This window comes from Panthera leo, chromosome F2 (assembly GCF_018350215.1).
Source record: "Panthera leo isolate Ple1 chromosome F2, P.leo_Ple1_pat1.1, whole genome shotgun sequence".
Lineage (NCBI taxonomy): Eukaryota > Metazoa > Chordata > Mammalia > Carnivora > Felidae > Panthera > Panthera leo.
Window position 1 is genome coordinate 82,593,371 of NC_056695.1, and position 25,314 is coordinate 82,618,684.

General features: G+C 64.8%; 2 protein-coding genes across 4 annotated transcripts; one reads left to right on the forward strand and one right to left on the reverse strand.

Annotated features, from left to right (window-relative positions):
• Window positions 1-51: 51 nt before the first annotated feature.
• Window positions 52-25,128, reverse strand: BOP1 (BOP1 ribosomal biogenesis factor). 2 transcript variants are annotated; one of them, XM_042923927.1, is made up of 16 exons: window positions 25,013-25,128; window positions 23,715-23,915; window positions 13,551-13,631; window positions 2,801-2,955; window positions 2,605-2,722; window positions 2,425-2,526; window positions 2,135-2,347; window positions 1,885-2,046; window positions 1,719-1,799; window positions 1,575-1,644; window positions 1,360-1,492; window positions 1,085-1,265; window positions 702-990; window positions 548-632; window positions 360-467; window positions 52-269 (listed from the first exon to the last, which is right to left on the reverse strand). In XM_042923927.1, the coding sequence occupies exons 1-16, from the start codon at window positions 25,106-25,108 to the stop codon at window positions 116-118; spliced, it is 2,229 nt and encodes a 742-aa protein (XP_042779861.1). In that variant the 5' UTR covers window positions 25,109-25,128; the 3' UTR covers window positions 52-115. The 2 variants fall into 2 exon arrangements, with proteins under 2 accessions (XP_042779861.1, XP_042779862.1); XM_042923928.1 differs by lacking the exons at window positions 13,551-13,631; window positions 23,715-23,915; window positions 25,013-25,128 and adding an exon at window positions 3,178-3,404.
• On the forward strand, window positions 4,592-6,359 carry SCX (scleraxis bHLH transcription factor). 2 transcript variants are annotated; one of them, XR_006198399.1, is made up of 3 exons: window positions 5,087-5,164; window positions 5,890-5,995; window positions 6,115-6,359. XR_006198399.1 is itself a non-coding variant. In XM_042924048.1 (2 exons), exons 1-2 carry the CDS (start codon window positions 4,592-4,594, stop codon window positions 6,151-6,153), a joined length of 612 nt encoding a protein of 203 aa, XP_042779982.1. In that variant the 3' UTR covers window positions 6,154-6,359. The 2 variants fall into 2 exon arrangements, 1 of the variants encoding a protein (XP_042779982.1); XM_042924048.1 differs by lacking the exon at window positions 5,890-5,995 and having other exon boundaries at window positions 4,592-5,164.
• Window positions 25,129-25,314: the final 186 nt, after the last annotated feature.

The following is a 25,314-nucleotide window of genomic DNA, read 5'->3' on the forward strand; positions in this document are numbered from 1 at the left end:
GGAGGGGGGGGGGAGCTGGTCAGGAAGCCCAAGTCAAGGTCACACCACTGGTCAGCAGGGAGAACACCTCTATTAAGGGTCCCGAACACACATGCGCCTGGGGACGCAGGGTGGCCTAGGTGAAGAGGCGGACGGTGCCGTCGGCCCCGGAGGAGAAGACCCACGGCTGGGTGGGGTGGAAGGCCACGTCCAGAACGCCCAGGTCTCGGGTCAGCGTGTGCCCCCGCAGCACCTTCACAGGCACCAGCAGTGGGTTCTGCAGCAGATCACTGTGGGGGAGGGGAGAGGGACTCGGGTCAGGGAAGCGCAGCCCCCAGGCCGGGAGGGGGGGGGGGGGGGTGTGCAGGTCCAGCACTCACTTGTACACCATCCCGTGGCAGACGATGATGCTCCCGTCGTCGGAGCCAGAGGCGAAGAGCGGGTACCGGGCATGGAAGGCCACGGCCCTCAGGGCCTTCTTGTGGTGCCTGCAGGGCGGGGGCTGGGTGAGGGCAAGCTAGGGCAGGGGAGGGACAGGCCAGCACCCACATCCGCACAGGCGCCTCACCTCAGTACCCTGTACGGCTCGCTGGAAAGGTCCAGGTCGAACCACACCAGCTTGCTGTCATAGCTGCCACAGATGACATTGTCCCCTGGGAGCAGATGGGGTCGTGAGGACCTGCGGGGTGCACGCTCCCCCCCCCCCCCCACAACGCCCTCACCTGCGGGGTGCACCGCCAGGCTGGACACCCATTTGCAGTTCGGTCTCAGCTTCTTGGTGAGCTCCTGGCGCAGCAGGTGGTAAAGGCGGACGCCACGCTGGGAAGCCACCAGCAGGAAGGGGCGGACAGGGTGGAAGGCCACCCGCTGCACCTGTCCGTGGCTGCGGCGGAAGGGGCTCTGGCTGCGGCGCCGGCTCAGCTGATGGATCAGCACCTGTGTGTGGCCGGCGGTGGCCAGCACCACGGCCATGTAGTCCCCACGCCCGTGCCAGGTCACCTGCGTCACCGGCTGCGGGAAGCAACGCTGGCTGAGCTGGGTCCCCCGGCTACCACCGCTCCCCCCCCCCCCCGCCCCGCCCATCCTGACCCCGCAGCCCCCACACCTTGCCGTGGGAGACGCGCAGCCGCAGGCCCCTCTGGCGCTCCTCCTCCGAGGCCTCCAGCCAGCTGGCAGGCTGCACGGCGGGCTCCTGGGGCGGGACGAAGGTGCTCAGCAGCTGGTCCGTGCCGCCCACCACTAGCCGGTCCCCCAGGGCCGGATTCAGTAGCAACACCGAGTCCTCTCTGCAGGCCAGAGTGACACACAGCCCCTGAGGCTCGGGCCCGTGCCCGCCGCTACCCCCCCGCCCCCCAGGGCCCCCCGGGGCCTCGCACTTACACTGCCACGGCCACCAGGCAGAGGGTAGGGTGAGGGTTCCAGGCGATGCTCCTCACCACGCCCCCCACGGGCACGGTCCTCATGCAGCGGGCGGTAGCCACCTCCCAGAGCCGCACGGAGCCATCGTCGGAGCCTGGACGCAGCGAACAAGGCCTTCGCCACCTGGCCCTCCCACCCGGCCCCCCGAGCTGGGAGTGCCCCCACCTCAGGCTCACCTGAAGCCAGCCACTGGCCCTCCGGGGATACACTAAGGCAGCGGACAAGGTCGCTGTGGCCCCTGTAGACCTACAGAGGGGGAGGGGGAGTAAGGAGACGGACACACCCACGCACTCCCTCCCCCACCCGCCCCGACAGCCTACCAGGGCCTGGCATGTGGGGAAAGGCTGCAGGTCCCGCGGCCTCGGCAGTTTAGGGATGAGGTCTTCTGGGTCCACGTTCACCTGGATAGGAGAGCGAACAGTCACCCCATCCCCACGTCCTGTGCCCCTGCCCGGGCGCACCTCCCCCCCCCTCCCCCCCACATACCCTCATCTTGCGCTGCCGTGGGCACAGGTAGAGGTCAAGGCAACGCTCGAACCGTTCCTGGATGAAGCGGCCGTACGCGGGTACGGCCCGCAGGCTCGGGAACCTGTGTGGCAGGAAGTTGAGCCTCCTCTCGCCCGGCTCCTGCTGCTCCCACGCCAGACGCTGCGGAGACAGGGGTGAGCTGGGAGCTCGGGGCCAGGGACGGGGCCCAGTGCCCCCCCCCCCCCTGCCCCCGTGGCGCGAGGCCCACCTCGTCTTCGCTGAGCAGGTACTCTGGAGGTGGGTTGTAGGACTCCGCGTGGCCGGGTAGGGCCAGCTTCGGAGCGGGCACGTGCATCTTGTGCCGGCCCAGCACGGCGTCGGGGTCTTCCTGCGCCCACAGGTCATAGAAGCCGGGCGTGGGGTCCCGGGGCCGGCGAGGCTGGATCCAGCCCATCTTGATGGCGTGCACCATGCGAGACACCTGCAAGGGCAGACCAGGTCGGCTCGGGGCACGGGGGGCGTGGGGGCGCACAGCCCCGGATGCGGCGCTGCACCTACCTTCTCCTTCTCCACCAGGGACGGGATGAAGCTGCGCTTGTCAGCGGGACGGTTGGTCACTGGGTGGACCATCGGGTCCCCACTGAAGAAGTCCACGGCAGGCTGGAGGAGCAGACACAGATGCGTGGGCCGGGGCCCTGCAGCCGCCCCGGACACCCAGGGCGAGCTGCCGCCACCTACCTCATACGGGTCGAAGCTCACGTCCCCAAACTGGCCGCTCTGCAGCCGCCGCACCAGGGCCACCTGCTCGTCCGTCAGCCGCACGTCGTGACCCGTCGTCCGGTCCTGCACCGTGCGCCTGGGGAGCCACCTGTCAGAGCCAAGCTCCGGGCCCCCCTGCCCTGCCCCCGCAGGCCCTGCCCCCGAGCCTGCTCACCAGTAATCAGGGTTGTCCATTTTGTCCAGGAACTGGTCCAGCTCGTCACGGGTACGCAGGGGCTTGTAGATGCGCCTGCCGTCCAGGTCATAGCCCACGTGGGGGAAGCCCTCGTACCACTCCAGGGGCACATTGCCCACCGTGTTCCGGATGTCCTGGGGGCAGCAGGCCAGCGCGTCGGCACCGGGCACCCACCGCGCCCACCCCTCCCTTCAGGCTCCCCAAGTCTCGGGCAAGGGTGGGTCCCTAAGGAGGCCGGGGGGACGGTCCCCAGGCACCCTGACACAGGCCCTCTCCCTGGGGTGTGACGTGGCACGGCGGCCAGTGCTGTCCCCCACCGCCCCCCTGACTGGCCCTCAGAGGCGCCGGAGCTGTACCTTCACATTTTCCACTGAAGTGGTGCCAACCCCAGAGCCTCCCCCCTGGATTCCTTGGCCAGGACTCTGGGCAGCCACAGACAAGGGTGACCTCATCGCCCATGGGCTCCCTCCCCTGGTGGGGGCCTTAGGCAAAAACGGGTAGCCACGGGCAGGGACTCAGGGAAGACCCCACAACCCACTCCAAGGGGAGGGAGAAACCACTGCCTTCTGCCCTGCAGACATTCAGGGACCCCCCCCCCGCAACCCTCCCTGGTGCTGCCCGCCGCCCCCCCCCCCCCCCATCCCAGAGCAGCCACATTCCTGGACACACATTCCTGGTCGAGGCCCCTGCCAGCCACCACCCTCCCTCCGCCCAGCACGGAGACTGCTGCCCAGGCGGCCGCTTCCTGAACAGTGGCCACAGGGGGAGGGGCCCAGATGAGACTGAGCGCAGCAGGGAGCCCAAAGGCCCCTTGCAAGGGGCACAGGACGCCCCCCTGGGCTCTCCCCATCTGCACCTGCCCAGCCCAGCCCTGCCGACTTGTGTACTCCCCTCCCAGCAAGCCCATCTTCCAGGCACACCCCCGTGCCCCTGTCCTCCTCTGCACAGGAGGTGGGGGGGCTCCCACTCTACACAGGCCCAATTCCAGTCCATGCTGCCATCCCTGAATTGAACACACCCCGGAGCATGCAAAACGGGAATGGAGGGGTGGGGGTGGGGGTGGGGGTTCCCAGAGCAGGGATACAGGCAGGAGCTGGGAAAGAGGAGGGTCCCAGGCAGAGAGTACAGCTGACGCCAGAATGTGTGCCACCGGGTGACCCCACACACACGACTCCACCCCTCAGGGCTCCTCTGTACCCCCTCCCCACTCTGCCTGGCACAAAAGCCTCAAGTGTACACAGGAGGGAGAGACAGACAAACAGGGTGTGGCCAGGCACCAGGGCCAGGGCATCTGAGTTAACTTGATCGTGCCAGGGAAGAAGACCAGCCTGGGTCATGGGTCCCACTTGTGACCCTCCTGCCCACCTCCCCACCCCCCCCCCCACCCCCGGCTGAGGGAGGGGGAGGGAGCTGCAGAGCCCTGGTACCACCCATCAGGGGATTCCCGCTTCCCCGCGTCCCCAGAGGAAGCGAGATGCTCCAGGCTTCTTCAGCGTGGCGCGAGAAGGCAGAGGGACGAGGGCCCCTGCTCCGTGCGGCCTCCGGGGGCTGGGAGGCGGGGAGGAGGGCGGGCCGGCGCGGGGGAGGGGCCGCCGCCACTATAAAGGCCCGGCCCGCGGCCCAGCTCCAGCCCGGGACGCACACGTGCGCGCGGCGCCGCAGCCGCCACCGCGGGCCACCGAGACCCGCGCCTCCCCGGCCCCCCGGGCGGCCGCGCGGCTGGCGGCATGCGCTGCGCAAGGCGGAGCTGACGGCGCGCCCGCCGGCCCCATGTCCTTCGCCATGCTGCGCTCGGCGCCGCCCGGCCGCTACCTGTACCCCGAGGTGAGCCCGCTGTCGGAGGACGAGGACCGTGGCAGCGAGAGCTCGGGCTCCGACGAGAAGCCCTGCCGCGTGCACGCGGCGCGCTGCGGCCTCCAGGGCACCCGGAGGCGGGCCGGGGGCAGGCGGGCGGGGGGCGGCGCCCCGGGGCCCGGGGGGCGGCCGGGCCGCGAGCCCCGGCAGCGGCACACGGCGAACGCGCGCGAGCGGGACCGCACCAACAGCGTGAACACGGCCTTCACGGCTCTGCGCACGCTCATCCCCACGGAGCCGGCCGACCGCAAGCTCTCCAAGATCGAGACGCTGCGCCTGGCCTCCAGCTACATCTCGCACCTGGGCAACGTGCTGCTGGTGGGCGAGGCCTGCGGCGACGGGCAGCCGTGCCACTCGGGGCCCGCCTTCTTCCACGCTGCGCGCCCCGGCAGCCCCCCGCCGCCGCCCCCACCACCCCCCACCCGCGATGGCGAGAACGCCCAGCCCAAACAGATCTGTACCTTCTGCCTCAGCAACCAGAGAAAGTTGGTGAGTGTCGCCCACCGGGCATCCGTGGGAAGAGAGGCGAGGAGGATGTGGTGGCCCCTGCTTCCGTATGACCCTAGCTACTACCCACACCTGTTGGGCAGAGTGGGGCCAGAGGCGGGCAGAGCGCCCCCCCATCCCCACCCACCCCCGGCCGCACCTGTGACCTACTGTGCCCCGGGGCCCCGGGGAGGGAGGAGCACAGCAAGGGCCCAGCTGGAGCAGGCAGGGCTGGACCTTCTTGGGCCTTCCCCACCCAGGGCCACAGGTTCCCACGGGGACCGAAGAGGGCCACCCAGGGTCAGGTGGGGGGGGGGGTGGTGGGGGGGAGGGAAGCGGCAGTCTATGAAGCAGGGAGGACACTAAAACTGGAAGAGGCTGGGACCAGACCAGAGTTCAAGCGACTCTGGCCACCCACCCTGTCCCCGAAGGAAGGGGACATCGCCCCCCTAATCCGTTGGCCCTGCCACAGCCCCTGGCGCCGGCCTAAGGCTTACCGGGCACCTGCTGCCTCTCCTCCGGCCCTGGCCCACGCCCCTGGGGCCGCCCACTCAGACCTGTGTGTGGCTGTGGGGTCTGCAGACAGGCTGGGGGAGAGGGGCACGTTGCGGGAGCGCCGGCCGGCTGTGATTTACAGCTGCTGCTGCTGCGCTCGGTGGCACCGGAAAAGCAGGGTGAGCAGGGAGAAAACGCGCCGCGGCTTTTCCCGATCCCCATTTCCTCTCCAGACGGCACGCGTGAGCTCCTGGGGCCTGAACATCTGGGAAACTTAATTTTACAGTTTCGGCCGTGCAGCACCGTGCTCTCTTCCCCAAAGTGCACGGGGACGCCGGGGTGAGCGCGGAAGGGGGTGCAGCACCCGCCACCCGAGACAGCGCCCAGTGGGGAAGCCCAGGCGCGGGCCGGCCCTGGGTCTCCCCCCGGGCCCTGACACCACCCCCTCCCCTCTGCAGAGCAAGGACCGAGACAGAAAGACTACGATTCGGAGTTAGAGGCGCCGCCGCTGGGCTCCCCACAGAGAGCCCCCCCCCCCCCCCCCGTGGACCCGACTCGGGCACAGGCCTCCTGTGAGGGCGCCCCAGGCTCCTCTGGGGCCAATGGACGGACAAGCGGCGGCAGGACTCCGCACTGGCCCAGCTGGCCCAGGCCCACTGGAACCTTCTGTGCTGGCTTCCTACCTGGGTTTTCTTCTGGTCGCTACGTGCTGGTATTTTGTGTCTTTGATATGATAATATAAAGTCTGGAAACTTTGTATAATTAAAAACAAAACAATATCGTCCAACCGTGGAAGCACTGTTTTCTGGAAGGTTCAGAATCCAGCCCGAGCCCAGCCCAAGACCACACTCCCAGCTCTCAGGGCGGTCTCTTCATGCCCCATCCTCCCTGGGCCCAGAGGCACCAGCTCCCAGGGAAGGCGTCCACCTTCCAGGGGCTGGGCCGTCCCTCCCAGGCCTGAGCACAGCGAGGTACCTCCTCCCGGCCTGGTGGCTGAAGGAGACGGGTGAGGGAGAGCAAGGCTAGGAAAGGAGAGAGGGAGCCCACTGCCCCGCGCCAAGGGACCACGCAGTCCGGCCTCCACTCCCAGGGCCTGCCTGGCGCCCACGCCTCCCCTGCAGGGGTGAGGAATCCAGGGCCGGCGGCACAATCATGCCAAGCCTCGGGCCTCACCCTTTGCCACAGAGACCCAAGGAGTGGACACTCAGCCAAGAGGCTGAGTGAGGGGCACCGCCGTTGGAGCGGGTCTCCGAGCCTCGGTGGGCCTAAGGGTGCGGGACACACGGCACCCATCTGCAGGCACCCCGGGGTGCCCACCCCTGCCGGGGCTGCCCTGGCTCCCCCAGCCCTACACCCAGCCACTTGCAGCGCTGCTCGCACGGAAAGGAACCCTGGCCGCCGACCAGCCTGCTCCGCCGAGCTCCTCCAGAGGCCCCACCTGCCTGCGAGGAGGGCGATTTCAGGCCCCCTCCCCGAGCTGTGCACAGCTGGCTGACCATTAAAATCCTGCAGGTGACAATTACGCTTTAGTGGCTCCAGCTCTGCTGGCACAGCACAGAAGAAAGGCAGGGGGCGGCCTTCCACGAGCCACCTCCCCCACGCTGGCCAGGCGGGCCAGCAGCCTGACTTCCGGCCAGACCGGGTAGGGAATGGCCGAGGGCGCCAGGTGTCGGCCCCGGGCCCTCCCAGCCCTCAGCACAGGCTCAGGGGCCCCCACCGACACACTCCCCCGGGCCCCGGGGAGAGGCCAGGTGCTAAGGCCCACGTGGGCACCCCAACAGGGCAGGCCCAGAGCTGCCCCCCTCCTCTGCACAGAGGGGCTCCGGGGACCCGCAAAGCAGGAAGTGGTGGAGTAATTCTGGAGGAAATTCTCAAAGCCAGAGCCATTAAGGGCTAGAGGGGGGCTCTGTCCAACGTGATAGAAATATAACAGGATAAAAAGTCGCCACGGCAGGTTCCATTCGGAGAGAAACCCAACCCCAAATTTCCTTTCCTTAATCCTGCAGGAGCCTACAGCTGGCCAGAGGAAGGAGGGAGAGGGCAAGCCGGGTCACTGCAGAAGCCCCCACCCCACCCGCCTGCCTGGGGAGCCAGGACCCAGGCCGGAGACACGGGGGTCCAGATGGGGGGCTGAGAAAGGCGTCCCCTCTCCTCCCAGGCGGGACCTGGGGGAGGTGTCCAGGGAGGCAGGTGTACCCCAGGATCTTTGTGCTCACCCCCCTGCTTCACTGGGCACCGGGTGCGGTTCTGTGGGGGTGGGGGGAGGGGGCATGGCCCACCTGCCCCTCCCCTACTAGAATCACATCTCCACACCCGAGCCTGGATGGGGGCCGCAGACCCCCCTCATGAAGCCCCCCGAGAGGATGAGTACCCGAGCGGGCGCCCACCTTGCGACCACAGCGCAGTGCCGCACCCACACGCGAGGCTGAGAGCGCAAACGGAGGGGACCCCGAGCCCCAGGGCTGACGGGGTGTCAGGAGGACCCTGCGGGGGGGTCTTCCGAATCCGGAAAACGGGTGGGAGAAGACAGAAGGACGGTCCCCAGAGACCCAGCCCATCAGGGCCCAGGGCACACAGGCCCAGCTCTCCACAGCAGGGCCTGTGACTCCAACAGTGGCTGCAGCTTGGCCGACTCGGGCCTGGGCAGTGGGCCCGGCGCTCCCCGAGCTGCACCGGTAGCAGCAGCGGCAGCGGCGGCGGCGGCGGCGGCGGCGGCGAGGGCCTGGCCCGCCAGCCAACAGGAGAGAGCGGAGGGGCGGGGGAGGAGCGCTCCGTCACCCTTCACTGCTCCAGAAATTCAAACCAGACGGGGGGGCGGGTGGCGGGGGTGGCGGGCCAGCCAGAGCCCGAGCCCAGCAGCCCCACCGGAGTCCACTCAGCTACCACGGCGGCTGGGCTGGGGCGGCAGGTGCTCTGTGCCCGCTGCAGGCCCTGCCTCCCTCCCAGAAGGCCAGCCTCGTCGTCCACTGAGAGGGACAAAGACCCCGGGTTCCCTGCGTGCGCGCCCCAGAGACAGCTGGAAAGGAGGGGCCGAGCCCGCGCCCTGGGCCAGCAGCCGCCTCTGTGGGCCAAGCTGGGCTGGAAACACTCTGATCGGCCCCGGCTGTCAGCTCCCTGTCCCCGGCCGGGGGAATGAGCTGCTGGCGGCACCACATGATTCATCACCAGGCCTCAGCCCGCAGGCCAGCCGGCCCCCACCCTGCTCAGCACCTGTGGGCTGCCAGGAAGCACATGTGACCCCGCGGGGGCAAGCACCTACCAACCCCTCCAGGTCAGGCACCGAGCTCGGAGTACAGGCTGAGGACACAGACACCCCCGTGCTCTCCTGGGGGGGGCCTCTGTGCCCCAAGCACAAGCCTGTGGGATGAGGCCAGCGGGGGACCCCACCCCCCAGACTGCACCGGACACAAGCGGCAAGCAACAACTGGCTGATGTGTCGGCTGGGATTTTTCCGCTCTCGAGGAGCCCCTCCCCTCCCCCTCCCCAAAGTGGCTGCAGCTGTCAGGACCGCAGATTGGAACTGCAGGTAGGGCGCTGGCCGGCTGCCCACCTCCCTCCCGTGTCTGTCTGCGAGAGAGGAAGCCGGCCCACCTCTGGAATCCTTCACTCTCTCCTCGTTCTGCCTCTCCCACCTGTCCCCTGGGAGCGTGGGGTCAGCCGCCCTCGCTCAGGCTCTCTCTTTTCCCTTGCCCCTCTCCGATTACAATGCCGGCAGTGTTCGCTCCGCTCCCCCTGCACGAAGCTCCCGCCTGTCTCTGAGCACCACTCGGCCTTCCTGAGCCTCGGCCTCTCCTCGCTCCTCCATGGTGTTCAATCTCTGTCAGAGCACCGGGCAGAGGAGGCCGGGCTGTGTGCCCCAGGCTCACCTGCTGCCTCGGAACCCATCGAAGGTTCCAGCAGGATGAGTCCTGGTTCACGGGCCGAAGGGAAGAAAGCCAGGTCCTACTTGGCCTCTTCCTGCCCCAAAGGCCAAAGCCAGGTGAGGAGACCCCAGCAGGGAGCTCGGAGCCACCTTCCCAAACCTCCTCCATCAGACCGCCACTCACATTTGCTAACCCAGGTAGCAGGGCACCTCCGCAGAAGCCGACCCCAGACACCATCACCCCCATCTGCCCGTCCCTCTCGAAAGTGCCGCCGGCCAGGCCCGCCCGAGCCATCACGTGCTAGCACAGAGGCCTCCAGCCCGCTGCCTGGCCCCCACGGGGTCCACGAGGTGGGCAGAGGGTGCCGAAGCTGCCCCAGCTCCCAGGTCTTCGGCCAGCCCAGACCCCCACCCACCTGCCCCTCTCCTGGGGCTGATCAAGGTGCGGTGAGCGGTCCCACCTGGGGCCCTCTGACTCTTGACTACCTGCAGGCAGGCGCTCCCAGAAACCCCTCTGGAGTGCTGGGTGTGGGCCCAGGCTCGGGGCCCCCGGCTGAGTGGTGGAGACCACGTTCCAAGACCCACTATTCAAAGAGCTGCTGCTGCTTCAGGTTGGCCCCCAGAGCTCCACACCTGCCCCCGTCCCACCTCCAGCGAGCTCCAGAATCTTACCCCGGAGGACTCACCTCAGCCCCAAGCACTGCCTGCACACAGCCAGCCCCTACCTGTGGCCCCTGTCCCCAGCCCCCTCTGCAGTCACTACCCTCCCCCCCCCCCAACCACCTTTCCCTCCACAAGCCAGCAGCCACACCTCCAGCCCCAGGGCAAACCCTCCGGTCCCTCCAGGCACTCTCCCACCCACCTGCCCCGCTGGGTTCCTGCTGCCAAGGAAACTGGCTCCAAGTGGGCACGAGCAACAGGCCGGGGCCTCCACCACCCACGTGCCGTGGCTCTGAATCAGCCCCCCCTTCACCTGCCAGGGGCCACACGGGCCCCGCACTGAGAGACCCGGGGCTATCCCTGGACACGTACCACATCCCTCTTAAGGGACAGCTACTTCGGCCACTGCACGCTCCTCACTGCCCCCGCCCCCGCCCCCACTCCCACCCCCGGGAGGGAATCCTCTCTCCCAAGGAAGGAGGCAGCACAGGGCGGGGTGGGGGGGGGGCAGCACTGGGGAGAGGAGGGCGTGCCTCCGACCGGGCACCGCAGGCCTGGCCCAGAGGTGGAGCCGGGCAGAGGCACCGAGGGGCACTCTGCGGTCACAGCCGTCACACCCAGTGCACCCTGTGGCCACCACCTGCAAGGCCGTGGGTCAGACTGGCGGGAGGGGACAGACCAGAGCCTGGCCGGCGGCCCCGCTTGCGGGCCGGCTGTGGGGGTGTCAGGCCGACACGAGCAGGCTGAGCGCCGGGCGCTCTCCACAAACAGCCCGAAACCTGAGCCGACAGGCTCCCGCTGCCAGCAGCGACGCAAGCGCTCGGAGCGCGCGGGCGGCCAGGATGGGCGGGGCGGCGGCCCCGGGAGGAGCGGGAGGCCGCCAGCGCTGGAGGCAGCTGCCGGTTCAGTAGCTGGGAGAAGCCATTAACGGCCGTTTGGCGAGAGAGCAGAGGGGATCGCGGGCTCTGGATGCAGACAGGCCTGGGCTCGTCCCCGCGGGATCCCAAGTTACTTCGAGGCCAGGGCGCCGCGGAGCCGGCCAGGGCTGCAGCCCGGCCCCCGCCCGCCGCGGAGGTCTCTCCGGGCACGGGAGGGTCCCACGGTGGACAGGAGGGGGTCAGGCCCCGGGGCTCAGGGACTGGGATGAGGTGGATGCCTCCCGGTCTCCCTGGCCAGAGTTCAACAGCCACCCCTCACCTCTCATCTATCGCCGGCCTCAGTTTCTCCCAGCTGCTCGGAACAAAGAGGGGCCTCGATGCCGCGAAGGCCGCCGGCCCCCTCCCCCCACCCCGCCCCACCTCCCCCGGGTCCGGCGGCTGGATGAGATCACGTCTGTGAGGTGCGGTGCCGTGGGAGAGGAGTGAGGTGGACGTGTGGGGGTGGGGTGGACACAGCCTGCGGCTGCTCCGGACTCCCCCCACTCCAGGCCCCCCGCCAGACCCAGCGGCACGTCCAGGGGACTTGGGCCCCAACGTGGCTTGGGATGTGAGTCTGGGGGACTGAGGAGGGCAAACGTACGGAAACAGGACTCAGACCATCCCACGAGGGTAGACTGCCACTCATCAGTCAGCATCTGGGGTGGGAGGCTCCCCAAAGCCGAGGCCAGCAGTCAGAGGGTCCAGAAGCCCCAGCACGCACCAGCTCAGGCCTCAGATCCAGACCCAGGGGTGGGGCGGGGTGGGGCAGGGCCCAGGGGAAGGGACTCCAGGTGTGGCCACCACACAGCAGCATCCAAGAAGATTCTCTCTCCCAGGAGCACGAAACCCGTGAGGACACCTCTGCCGCCGGCCAGAGCCCGAGTGGGGTCCACACGGTGCCGACCACCTCTAAGCACGCTGCAGGGAGAAGGTGTAGCTCTGACACCAGGAATGTGCCCGGACCGCGGCCCCCGAGCCCTATGCTCTGTGCCGGGTCTGTTCAGGTGCCCGATGGGGCCCCTCGCCACCTGGCCCCCAGGCCTGTCCCCTGAAGCCCACCCCGCTTTGCCAGGATGGCAGAGACACCCACAAAGTCAGCACGGAAGGACCCGGAGCACCCCAGGCACACGTGCTGCTCAGGGAAGCGTCCGCCGGGCCTGGCGAAGGCTGGGCTCTGCCGCCCCCTCGAGCCGCAGGCCGGCTGTGCTGGCAGAGCTCAGGAAGGCGGGCATCGGGCCCCCTCCTGTCACTCACACATATGGGATAGTCATTGCCAGAGGAAGCGGCCCCCGCAGGCCGGGCCGGGAGGAGCGCCTCCCTGTGGGCAGGCCGAGGCCCCTCCCCCGCCTCTGCACTCCATTTACAACCATCATCGATTTCTCAAAATACCAAATATAAAAAAGTAGCCGACAGGATGTGGCTGCCGACAGCCAGAGCCCCTGGGAGGGGGGAGACAGGCAGGGAGCCGCACTGCGCTGGCCCCCCCTCGCCGTGTGCGCCCGCTGCTCCGGCCAGGAAACCAATTTATTTTGTTTTGTCTCTGTTCTCTAAACGCACAGAGGCCAGATCGGGCGGGCAGCCAAGGCTCCGGCAGCCGCTGCCAAGAGAGCGTGAGGGTGGGGGTGGAGGCCGAACAGGGGAGGGGGCGCGTGCCTCCCCAGGCCCCGGGACAGCCCCTGACAGGCAGCTCTGGAGGGCCGCTGTCCCTGCCAGCCATGCGCCAAAGCCGTCCCCCTGCAGCTCCAAAGAGGCACACACCTGGGCGCCCACCAGGGCCCTGGGAGGCGCGGGGCCACAGCCCTGCCGGTGACTGGGACACACGTGGGAGGGGACAGGCAGGAGGAGAGGGCCACCTCCGGGCTCAGAGCTCCTCAGCCTCCAGCCCTCCCACATCAGGCAGGCCCAGGGAGCGGAGCCTCTGGCCCACACACCAGGGCCTCCGGACGCCAGACTGGGCACCACTTGCCCACTGCCACGCTTGTCCCTTCAGACGACAAACGGGAAGGAGTGACCGGATTCACCGGAGCCACATCAGTCCGCTCCTCAAGGACACCGAGGAGAGCGGGGACGGCACGCCCAAAGGCCACCCACCTCCTGCCCTCAGCACCCAGACCCGTCACCCCCCCGAGGCCCAGCACAGGCCAGCTGGTGCGACAGAAGCCACCCCTGCCCCAACCTCTCCGTGCCCATCGAGAGCACAAGCACGGCCTCCGCGGAGCGCACGGGGGACCCCAGCATCAGGGGCCGCCCCACAGACACACCTGGGGGTCCACGGCATCACACCCCCCCTCCCTCCTTTCCTAGTGATCCCACACACACTCACCCTCCTGCAGACAGGTGTCCTGACCCCAAAATCGCTCTCCCAAACCACGAGTGGGGCCCCTCACTGTGGCCTGACTCCTCTGTGCCCAGCACAGCACAGCCCCCCCGGGGAAGAGGCAAGCCCAGCCCGCACCTCCTCGTCAGAGCTGTCTTCCGCGTACTCTTCGTAGCCCTTCGCTCTCGCCACCTCTGTCCTTGGGGAAGGGATGCCAGCCTGGAGAGAGAAGGGACGATTGTTAGGTCAGGACGTGATGCCCTCTGACCTCGGACAGAGCCCAGGCCCGAAGTCCCTCGGCCCCTCCTTGGGACTGGAGGCTCGGGAACGAACTATCCCTCTTGCTGATGCCGAGGCTGAGGTTCCCGCCGCCCCCGATCTCTAGGCAGCTCCAACCTGGCCCTGGGCCTCAAGACAAGATCAGGGTCACCCCAGGTCTAAGCAGGCCTCATGGGCCTCACCTGGGGTCCTGTCAAGGGCCAGCCCCATCACTACATTCAAGTTCCTCCAAGGAAGGACCCCAGGGAAGGGCTGACACCTGGTGCCAGACTGGAAAAGGAACAGTCAGCAACAAAGCCACCAGCTGAGGGCCTGGCCACCCCCGCACCAGTTAACGAAAAAACCGGCTGCAGGGCTCCTGGCCCGACAGCCCCTACCCGGCCCTGCCAGGTTCAGGAGAGTGCCCGGGGTCCGGGGGCAAGGTGGGAGAGGCCACTCGGGGGCAGCAAGTGAGGGCAGGGCAGGGGGGTTACCCACACCCAGGCCAGCCGCTCTGGAGGCAGGCCTGTGGCACCTGCTGCTGGTGGTCACGAGGCCACAGCCGGCTCACTCCTAGGGCGAGACCCTCCTCCCAAGGCGGCCTCCGGTCTGCAGCAGCTGAGAGAGAGGCGCCCCCTAACCTGCAGAACGCTGCGGGGGACACAGCCCTCTGGCACCCACCCCACCCACGTGTCCACGGCCCCAGGCTGACCCCGGTCCACCAGGTCAGTGAGTGGGCGCCACCGAACGTTCACACCCTAACCTGGAAAACAGATCCTTCCCTCACGGGGTGGGGGGATCGGGTGTACCGGAACCAGGACTGATGGGGAAAACAGCCCTACCTCTCACTCCTGGGCGCAGTAAAGTCTGGAGCAGGAGCCCCTGAGCGCGGCACCCCCGCCAGAGCCCCGCTCCCCCTGACCGGGCAAGAGCCAAGGGCCTGCGAGGCGGCTCTTCCTCTCGCCTGTTTTTTCCCTCAGTATAAGGAGGGTGGGAGACTAAGTTTTTCTCCAGGCCAGGAACAAGGCGGGATTCGGTTTCCATGTCTCCCCCACCCCGCTCCCCATGCTGCACGCGCTGTGGGAGCCGTGCCCGCTAAAAGTGGGTCAGCACCGCCTGATGGGTGCGGGCCGTGGGTGGGGGGCAAGGAGGGCCCAGAGCTCTCCTCCCATCCTTGCCCGAAGGGAGCTCCGCCTTCAGCAGCGGCCAGGGGGCACACCTGCCCCAGGCTCAGGGCCGGGCACCAGGCCTCCTCAGCAAGTGCCCCCAATGCCAGGCCCCGGCCAGCAGGTCCACGGTGGCGGCCCCGGCCAGGCTCCATGGCCGCCCACAGCACCAGGCCTCCTCATGCTCTCCAGCAGCACTGAACCCTGCAGAGCCCTACATCACCTGCGCCTCAGGCCACGGTCATGGGGTCCCCTTGTCCTCCAGCGCACCCCACATCGTCCTGTGCTGGGTGTGGCCAGCGCCCCGGGCAAGCGTGCAGGCACAGGGAGCCAGAGACAGGCCGGTCCCCGGCAAGGAGGGGGCGCAGGGAGCCAGAGACAGGCCGGACCCGGCAAGGAGGGGCACCCCAGCAGCGGGCAGCAAGTTCCCACACAAAAGAGCTGGACCCCCAGCCCTCCTTGGTCTCTCTCCAGAAGTGGTGCTGCAGGCAGCACGGTGGCCACCAGGGGGCAGCAGAGGTGCGGGCGCAGCCCAGCTCCAGGATCCAGGGGCAGCTCCGGGAGCGACCCCTTCACAGCCTGGAGACCCTTTGCTGGGCATTCAGGAAAAGGAAAATTTAAAAAGACAACTTAAAAGGAACGTGAAACACGAAAGGACGTGAACCCAAGAACGGGGGCCCCACCACCCTTGCCTCCTGTCTCTCACTCGGCGCAGCCCTGACTGCCAGCGTCGGAGACCCCTGGTCCTCAGGCGCAGAATCCAGGAGGTCAGGGTCTGCCCAGACCCACACCGTCTGCAGGACGCAAGCACCCACCTCAAGACAGGCTCAGCCCTGCGTGGCACTGCCCCCTCAATGTGCCCACACTGGACACATTGGTGGACACAGAGAGAGGCAGCCTTCTGTCGACGAGTGCCCCCCGACCAGGGGGTCTCAGGACGGGCATCCGCTGGGAGGGGCTCTGGCCAGGGCACAGCAGGAATGAAGGGCAGACCCGTGTACAGTGGCGCGAGGAACTGTGGGGCATCAGCAAAGAGGCCAGCAGCAGGCAGGCAGTCCGGGGGCCAGTGCCCAGGCAGGGCCAGAGGCACGCAAGGGCACGCTGAGCACTAGGGAGAGGGAGGCCGTGTCGACAGCTGGGCAGCAGGCCGGGACTGCCTCGCAGCGGAACAAGCAGCGGGCACCCCTGGGTGAAGGGCCACGGGGCAGACAGCACTGGGAGCCCGGGTCAGGCCGTGTCCCTGAATCCTGGGCGGCCTCTGGACCTGGTCCTCAGGGGAACTCGCTCCTGCTTCTCTACCCACCCCCAAGACTGGAATACACCGTGAAGACCGAGGCGGGGGCCCCGAAGGGGTTCTGACAGCCTAAATGGCATCTCATTGCAGCTGCAACAGACCCAGCCCGGCCACACCCCACTGCCACCGCCAAGCACGCATGTGATAACACAGGCTCCCCGACCTCCCGACGCGGGCTGTGCTGGCTCAGACTAGGTCAGCCAGGCTGAAACTTTGCTCCCTGCACGGCCCTCCCCGCGGGGTCCCGGGCAGGACTGCTCACAAGAGGGTGCTGTCAAGAGACTCAGAAGAAAGGAAACAGCAGCCACCACACCCTGAAGGTCCACAGGAGGTGTGCCGGGCTCGGGAGTGTCCCTGACACCCCGGAGCAGGGGTTACATCCAGAGCGCTACTGGTAACACATGTTCTCAGCGACCCAGGGGAGGAGCAAAGACCCCGTGCACAAAGGAGCCTCCAAGAACCTGATGCACAGACCCTCCGGACTGGCCCTCGCTGCTGCGGAGCCTCCTCAGGGCCCAGCTCAGGGAAGGGCCGGGGTCAAAGAGCTCCATGCACACGCCCGTCCGCGCACATGCTAGTCTGACCAGGAGCACGGACTGACGCCGAGGAGGTACACGTGTTAGAGAACATGCACCACCGGGGCCCGCCAAGGCCAGAGAGAACGTGAGATGAGAACACCCCTCATTTCTCAGAGAAAAAGGAGGGAGACTCAGGGCCAGGGTCATGCCCCGGGGCAGGACCCGGCCCTGCACAAGGAGATGGTTGCCCTTGCCTGGCCAACATCAGGACACCAGAGACCGCTGACCACGCAGGGCGACCCGCTTCCCCATTTACAACAGAAAAACTGAGTGGGACTCGAAGCCACTGCTGCACGTGGCTGCAGGGGAGGAGGCCGAGGACCTGCCGGCACCTAGACCTGATTCACACGAGACCCTCGGGCCGAGGCCACGGCCAACACGGCCACGAGGTAAGGGTCCAAGAGGGATGGCGGGGGTGGACGCTGTAGCTGTTCCACACCATAGCTGTAAATCTTTGACTTTCCTCCCATCAAGGGGCAGTCTACGTGCCCCCTCCCCAAATCTGAGTGGGCTTGTGGCCGGCTCACCTGTCCAAGGAGAGCAGCCCCGACTGACGATGCATGAATTCTGGATCCAGACCATGAAGCTCCTGCACATCTGCCCCATATAACAGACAGCCTGTCCTCAGAGCCCCGACGGTGGGGACGTCCCAGACGGGCAGGCAGACTTGCCCAGTGAGTGCCCATCATGCAGGTTGCCCCACCCCGGACACGAGTGGAGAGGCCCCAGATTTCTTCCTCAGGACCCTCACCTGAGCCCCCCAAACAAGGGGTGTGATGACTGATGGTCCTGCTAGACAGAACACACCAGAACCCTGGAGGGACACGGCTGAGGGAGGCTGTGGGACCCCCCCAATCCCACTGACCATGTCACCCGGACACGACAGCACCTCACCCTGCCTGAACTCTGATCCCCAGAAATGAGAGTGCCACAAAATGTGTGATGCCTGGAGGTGGCAGGGCAGGTGGAGGAACCACTGCCTCCCCTCCCCCACGGGGCCGCATCCTCGCTCCTATGGTAGGCGCTCCATTAACTAGCTGGTGACAGTCATCGGATGTGCCCCCAGCCGCCTCCCACAAGCCACAGCTCCACCGGTGCCAAGACCCAGGCGGGCCCCTTCTGCCCGCAGGTCTGCAGCACACAACAGGCAGAACTCTTCCTGAAATACCTACAGAACACTCCTCACGGGCACGATCACTAGTATGGTCACATTCTTGAATGCGGGGAGTAGACTAATGAGCCAACAATGGGAACTTCCGAACGAAAGAAAACAAAGTAGGAAAACCCCACGTAAATAAGGACCCAAGTAAACACAACAAGGAGAAAAAGTGGGTCCTAAACAAGCACAAAAGGGTAAGACGACTTTCAATACACAAATCCACTCAACACAAGCAGTCCGAAAGAAGCACGAAGACCTCACCTTTCCCAGGGGACCGCAGAGAGCTGCTGGGGAGGATGCCGGCAAGGGAGCAGGCTCCTGCCTGCCAAGCAGGAAGCCAGGGACCCGGGAACAGGGAGGGCAGGGGTCGGCGTGCTGGGGACGGGGGGAGCCTGAGGAAGCTCCCCATGCCCGAGAGTGGACACAGGAGGGACGCAGGCAGGCGGCCGAGAGCCAGGGAGAGGCTGGGCGGGGGGTGGGGCAGAGGTGACACCCGGCACACAGGGAACACGCAGCACGGGGCCCCTCTGCAGCCTCCTTCGGTGACGCGTGTGCCGAGGACTGTCCGGCTGGGGCAGGCTTGCAGACGTACCGTGCAGAGTGAGGGGCAGGGGCTGGGCCCCACCTCGGCCTTGAGCTGGAGCCCGTGGGGAGCAGAGGAAGGGGCTCGGGGAGGGGATGCAAGGCTCCCAACGCCAGGGGTCCACGTGGCACTCCCTGACCCACGTGAAGGGGAACAGAAGTGGGGCCTGCAGAGCCTGACCTTCAAGAAATAGGACAGTGATGGAAACTGTGTCTTGGGGGGCACACAGCCGGAACCATGCTCCCAGAAACAAAGGAAAAGATGCCTCGTTCCCAACTTAAGAAAAAAATCACAGTGCAACACGAGGCCACTTTCCACGTATTAGAGTAAGAAAATACTGAGGTTTCACCACGCACGATCTCGGCGGGATGGGAAACAGGTGCCTCGGGGGGTGTGGCGACTTTAAATAGCCCACTTTCCTTCCGCTAAAAACGCATCGGCCTTTGACCCAGAGATGCTTCCCGGAACGTATCCGAAAACTTGCTTGCACGTGCAAGCAAATGAGGGGAGCATCGCAAGACCACCGGGACAGCACAAGGTCACAAGTGCCCACCCACCGGCGGCCCGTGCCCGCTGCAGGCACTGCGCGCGAGGGTGGTCCTGAGACCGAGAGAAGAGCAGAGCAGAAGACGGCGGTTAGGAAGCCATCGGACACGACACAAACGGGCGCCTGGATGTGCGAAGAACACCCTGGGGAGACCCAGGGACCGGAAACAGTCCTCACCCTCGTGCAGGAGCAGAAGGCAGGGCAGGGCGGGAGGAACGACCCTCAGGAACTCCCGAGCGAGTGCTCTGCTGTGTCCCTACCATGCACGTCACATATTCCACACAACCCTAAGAAAGTAGTGGATGCATCTGCACGGCCACCAAACCCCCAGGAGGAAGTGGAGGAGGGGCTCGCCGATGGTGGCACCCAGGGCAGCCAGACACAGAAGTGGGTGACCCTGAGCACCTGGGCCACGTAACCCCATCTCTCCCCGTGGGAAAGGAAGGTGGACACTCAGGGCAGTCTCCAGAGAACATGCCTGTGACCACCTGGCCATCCACGATCACGGGTGGAGGGTCCCAGCAGGATGTTCGTGGCCTGCCCGGGATGGCCTGTGGCACTTGTGACCATCACGGGCCTGTGGAACCCGTGGACGGACTTATGGGGCAGGGTCCCCGGACGATGACCTATCAGCCCCATACCTCCCAGAACCATTAGGCAAATACGGCAGCCCCCGCCTGCACAGGTACTCGGCAGCCTGCGTCACTTGATCAGTGTGTCTGGGCCAGGGGGCATCAGAGACGGTCGGAAAAGCCCAGAGAACCGTGCCCACAATTAGCACCAATTTCCTGCCGGCCTCTGCCCCAGGATGCGTGTCCTTGACGTGACGTTAGAACGCAACCTGACAATGAGGCAGGATGCCCTTCAGACACGTGAAGCAGTGTGGCCACCTGCTTCCTTGGAAGTGGGGGGGAGCCTGGAGACAGCTTGTGTACAGGAAGTGGAAGAAACGGCGACGGGAGCCAAGTCAAAGACGGGAGCACGCAGCGGGGAGAGAAGTTACTGCAAAGCCTCACGGCACGGTGGCCGTCAGCACCTAGTAAGAACCAAGCCCCAGGAAGGAGGCACTGGAGCGGGAGGAAGAGCGGAAGAACATTTTGCTTGGTCGTACAAGCTGGAGCGGGTCCCTGGGAAAACGCCACTTCGACCTGACAAGCAGCTCACCTACAGCCGCTGTTTGCAAGACCACAGAGGCGGCCACGGCCAGAAGGCAGAGAACTCTGGGGCTTCCTGTTAAAAAGCTGGGACACCCGGCAAAGACACGAGCAGAAGCTGGCGTCACTGCTGGCAGGGGCCCATAGAGCTGACAGTGGTAGGGACACCGATTCTAGAAGCTGCTCAACGTAGTGGGTCTCGGGTTGATGGCCCGTGCGGGTGGCAGGAGCACCTTGTCGAGACAGGTTGACATCTTGACAAAAGCCTCCATGGTGTGACAGGTAGCAGGCCCCTAGCTACAGCAGGTGAAACCCCGAGAGGACCTTGACCCAGGGGAACCCCCCCATCATAGGGCTTCAGACGGTGGAGTGCAGGCCTGACCGGGGCTGTCACGGGGGCCACTCTGGACGCCCCATGTGGCCACGTTCGGGCAGATAGGAACACACGGGAAACGGTGACTGGCTGCTGGCTCAGTTTCTGGCTACGAGGCTACGTGCTGCGGATGGGGCTCAGACCATCCAAAGAGGGGGTGTGGGCAGAAAACGCGGAGGGGGAACCGGCTCAGCCAGGCGGATGGGTGTGAAAGGCTTGAGGAACAGGTGGAAAAAAGGAGAGACAGGGAGATTTCCACTAAGCGAGAGAACACGCCCCCCACACCTCAATCCCCTCTCTCTGCCTCAAGGAGTTCAAACGTAAGTGTGACAACTGTGATTAGAACAGGAAGTGCCCCAATACAGGCCACCTGTACCCCTCAATTAAAGCATAAAAAAGCCAGAGATGTGAACACTGGCACAGGGCAGGGCAGGACCCTGAGGTGGCGATCCAGGGTGTGTGTGGGACTCAGAACCGCTCATGGCTCGTGGGTCTCGTGTCCAGGACTGCCCACAAGAGACAGGGATGGCCTTACGGCCCGGGCGTGAGCAGGAAGGAGGGACACCTCCCAGGCAGGAGACGAGGAGGGTGAAGTCCTGAAGCCGCCCCCGCACGGCACACACCGGAGGGGCCCCGGTCCCGGCTTCGAGTGGGGGAGAGGCCAGGCTGCCGCAGAGCCAGCTCCCCCGGACGGAGGGCTGCGCCCCACCTTCTGACAAGGGAAGGCATCTGCTCTCTCCTGGGCTGTGGCCTCAGTTCCTGCTGGATGGCCCAGCAAGCAGACCGAGAAGGCGGCCCTGCAGAGAACACCCGGCCACGTTGGCACAGAAACCCGAGAAGGACCCATGTGGACAAGCACGTGCCCAGCAGCTCAGAAGGGACGGAGAGTGGGCACACGCAGAATGCGCCCCTTCCATCAGACCCCCTGGACATCCTCTCGAGGTACTTGCACCGTTACCTCATTCAGAGAACTTAAAAAAAATTTTTCCATTAAAGGGGCGCCTGGGCAGTTCAGTCATTTGAGCGTCTGACTTCATTTGTCTGACCTGACTTCAGGTCATCAACTCGCTTTCGTGGGTTCGAGCCCCACGTCGGGCTCTGTGCTGACAGCTCAGAGCCTGGAGCCTGCTTCAGATTCTGTGTCTCCCTCTCTCTGCCCCCGCCAACCCCCGCTCACGTTCTCTCTCAAAAATTAATAAAGGTTAAAAAAAAAAAGAAAGAAATGTTTATTTAAAAAGTTACTTAATTTTTTTTTTAAGTAGGCTCCACACTCAACACAGGGCTTGAACTCAGGACCTGGATCAAGACTGTGTGCTCTACCTATTGACTGAGTCAGCCAAGTGCCCCAAAAGTTATTTAACTTTTAAAAATTACTTTTAAAATTCTGTTTATAAACAAAGACAAAAAACCCTTTGTAAAAAAAAAAAAAAAAAAAATGGGGGGACGCCCGGGTGGCTCCGTCGGTTAATCATCTGACTTCAGCTTAGTTGATGATCTCACGGTTGAGTTCGAGCCCTGCGTCAGGCTCTGTGCTATAAGCACAGAGCCTAATTTGGATCCTCTTTCCTTCTCTCTCTGCCCCTCCCCAACTTGCATGCGCATGGGCTCCCTCTCTCTCTCTCTCTCTCTCTCTCCCTCCCTCCCTCAAGTAAAAATACACTTAAAAAAATTTTTTTTCAAAAAAAAAATTGGGGCACCTAGCTGGCTCTATCTGTAGAGCATGTGACTTGATCTCAGGGTCATGAGTTCAAGCCCCACGTTGGGTGTGTAACCTACTTAAAAAATACGTTAATTAATTAAATTAAATAAATATGTCAGTGTGTGGACCCCTAATTTTAAAAGGAGGAGAAAAGACACGGGAAGGTGATGAAACTTAGCTGTGGTCACGAACCACAGCAAAGGCAGGGAATGAGAACTCCCATTCTGTACCGAACAGTGCTGAGAAAACATTTAATTTTTGTCAAGAAAGTGTATTTTGTAATGTTTTTAAATGCTTATATATCTCTGAGAGAGGACCCGCACATGCTCAAACAGGGGAGGGGCGGGGAGAGAGGGGACAGGGGATCCGGGGCAGGCTCCACGTTGTCAGCACAGAGCCCCAAACGGGGCTTGAACTCACGAACCATGAGATCACGACCCAAGCAAAAGTCAGATGCTTAACGGACGGAGCCACCCAGGCGCCCCTATTTTATAATTTTATAAAGCTAAAAAGAGGGAAAAATCGTTGACCATCACCCTACAAACCATGGTCAGTACAGTAAACATATCTCTCCCTGCACACCAGCATTACAACTAAGGCTTGAGTGAGTGGAAGGTTGAAATGTGACTTTAAATCTTTTCTTCCTAGGAAACAGAACAAGCACGGCTTTTTGGTTTCTATTATGGGGGTGGACTTCTGTATGATTCAAAGTCGTAACTTCCAGAACACCAGACCCACTGGAAATATAGTTATAAACTACTTTCTAAAACATCCCAGGGGCGCCGGGGTGGCTGTCCGTTGAGCGTCTGACTCTTGATTTCGGCTCAGGTCCTGATCTCAGGGTCGTGAGTTCGAGCCCCACCTGGGGCTCAGTGCTGACAGCAGGGAGCCCACTTGTGATAGTCTCTCTCTCAAAATAAATAAATAAACTTTCAAAACCAGTAAATAAGACATTCCAAACAGCTAATGTCATATTTCAGTTTAAGCTTTTCTCTCATTTTTCTCGCTCGAGACAAGAGCCGAAGTACCCCTTCCCCGTCACCACAGGGGCGGGCACGATGCCGAAGCGTCAACCGGCAAGGCTCTCTGGGGCCAGGCGCGAGTGGAACGGCGCTCCTGTCGGGCTGGCTCCCTCTTGTGCGTCCTGGGAGCTCCCCGCCAGACAGTCTCTTGCGCCTGGATCCCCACCTCAGGCTTTGCCCCTGGGAAACCCAGGCTACGACTGAGTCTAGCAAAGAGGGCTGAGTCCTACGGAAAGGTGCCGTCAGAATCACCTGAGGGGGAGGCCCAGGGAGGTGGACTCTTCGAGTTCCGGAGAACAGAGCGCATAACTGTGAAAAACAGCACCCGACTCGGAGCGCTCCAGCTCCAACCAGGAAGCTCGAAAACAGCAGTGAGGACGCTGAGAGCCCGAGGCCTGGGGGTCGTCGCTTTCTTTCCTGGCCACCTTCATGCCAGAAGGGCCCACCAGGAGGCTCCTCACTCACCCACCTGCACCTGCTGCCCAGAGGCCTCCTCCATCCTGCTGTGGCTGTCATCACCGCTGGCCCCATCCTCTCCCTCGGCTGGGTCATCCTCACTGCTGTCGCTGCCGGAATCCTGCAGGCCTGAGAACACGCTCTCCTCGCTTTCAGACAGGCCAGAATCACTGCCATCCTGGAGGCTGGCAGCCGACGCAGAGACGAGGGCGGTCTGCAAGAAGCAGTGTTGGTGACAGCCAGGTGTCCAACCCACCCTCCGCCCACCAGGCACCCTGCTTGCCGACCGCTGGCTCTGTGTGGCCAGCCTCCAAGGCCACAGCCCTCAGGCTTCTTCAGCAGAGCTCTGCTCACCAGACAGCATCTCATCCCTAACTCTGCAGGACACGGCATACAGTTCGTGACCTGGTCACTGCCTTTACCAGAAAAAGTTGAACGACAGGAAATCGTACACCTTGAGGAAGCACTTCAGCACAGAGTCGCGGACTCGCTATTTTTTAACAGTTTGCAACTCCCTCACCTTCTTGGACAGCACACGACCTAGTTACCACGGACACGACCCCGCTACAGCTCACCGCACCGTCTACCTCTGGCGTTTACTCAGGTGCACAGTGATGACAGCAAACAAATACCACGAACGCAAACAGCTCCTCGGAGTACGGACCAGGTGGTGGAAGCAACCAAGTCTGGTGCCCACAGCTACCTCCTGGTAGGGCAGGAGGGCACCCGACCAGGTGTCGGGGGAGCCTGATGACACAGCTAAGTGGGGTCGATTGAGAAAGGCTGACCTGTACATGCCTCCTAACACTTTCTACAACCCAGATGTAATGACATCACGCAACCGACCTGGGGTTGGCTGGACAGCAGGCGTGGCCGTGAGTCCACTTAAAATCATGTCCAATGCAGTAAACCCTGGGTTCCAGGCAGGCTCTTTCAATCTCGTCTCTTACCTTCAGAATACGCCTATCGCATTAAGCGGCGTGTAGATGTGTAGATATTTACACAACGGCAGGACGCATAATTCAAAGGGTCTGAGAGGCTGCTGCACAGATGCCACCTCTACTTCCCGCTGCTTCCACTCCGCCTCCCACTCCAGCCACCCCCTGCGCAGGTGCTTGCTGCCAAGGACGCTCGCCACGAGGCCACCTCCAGCAGGGGACAGACAGCCCCTTCTTTCTCGCATCCCCGGGCCCGCAGCGCGCCGGGCGGCCTCGCCGTGTGCGGAGGAGCCACCACGTGCGGCCACAGGCCCCGCCGCCCGACCCCACCGCCCGGCCCCGTCCCCGTCCCCGTCCCCGTCCCCGCTGTCACCTCCTCCGGCTCCAACTCCGGCTCGGGCTCCGACGGCCGCTTCCCAGGCCGCGTCCCCGTGGTCGCCGCACGCCCCGCGCCCCGAGCACCCGCCATGCTACCCGGCTAGACCCGGACCCGCGCCGCCACTTCCGGCAGCGCCGGCAGCGTGGGGACTGGGGGCGGGGCCTGCGGGGTCAGGGGGCGCGGCCGGTCCCGCCCCGCCCGGGCCGATTGGTGGGGCGGGGCGGGGCCAGCGGGCGCAGGCGCGCGGCGGCAGGAACGCGCGGGCCTGGGGCGGGGCCGGCGTGCGCGCGCCGGGG

Coding starts and splice junctions, on each gene's coding strand:
- SCX (XM_042924048.1), top strand. CDS start 4,592: ATGTCCTTCGCCATGCTGCGCTCGGCGCCGCCCGGCCGCTACCTGTAC. Junction 5,165..6,114: donor TCAGCAACCAGAGAAAGTTG/GTGAGTGTCGCC, acceptor TCCCCTCTGCAG/AGCAAGGACCGAGACAGAAA.
- BOP1 (XM_042923927.1), bottom strand. CDS start 25,108: ATGGCGGGTGCTCGGGGCGCGGGGCGTGCGGCGACCACGGGGACGCGG. Junction 2,956..13,550: donor AAGACAGCTCTGACGAGGAG/GTGCGGGCTGGG, acceptor TGCTGCCCCCAG/GACATCCGGAACACGGTGGG. Junction 270..359: donor TGCCACGGGATGGTGTACAA/GTGAGTGCTGGA, acceptor CCTCCCCCACAG/TGATCTGCTGCAGAACCCAC.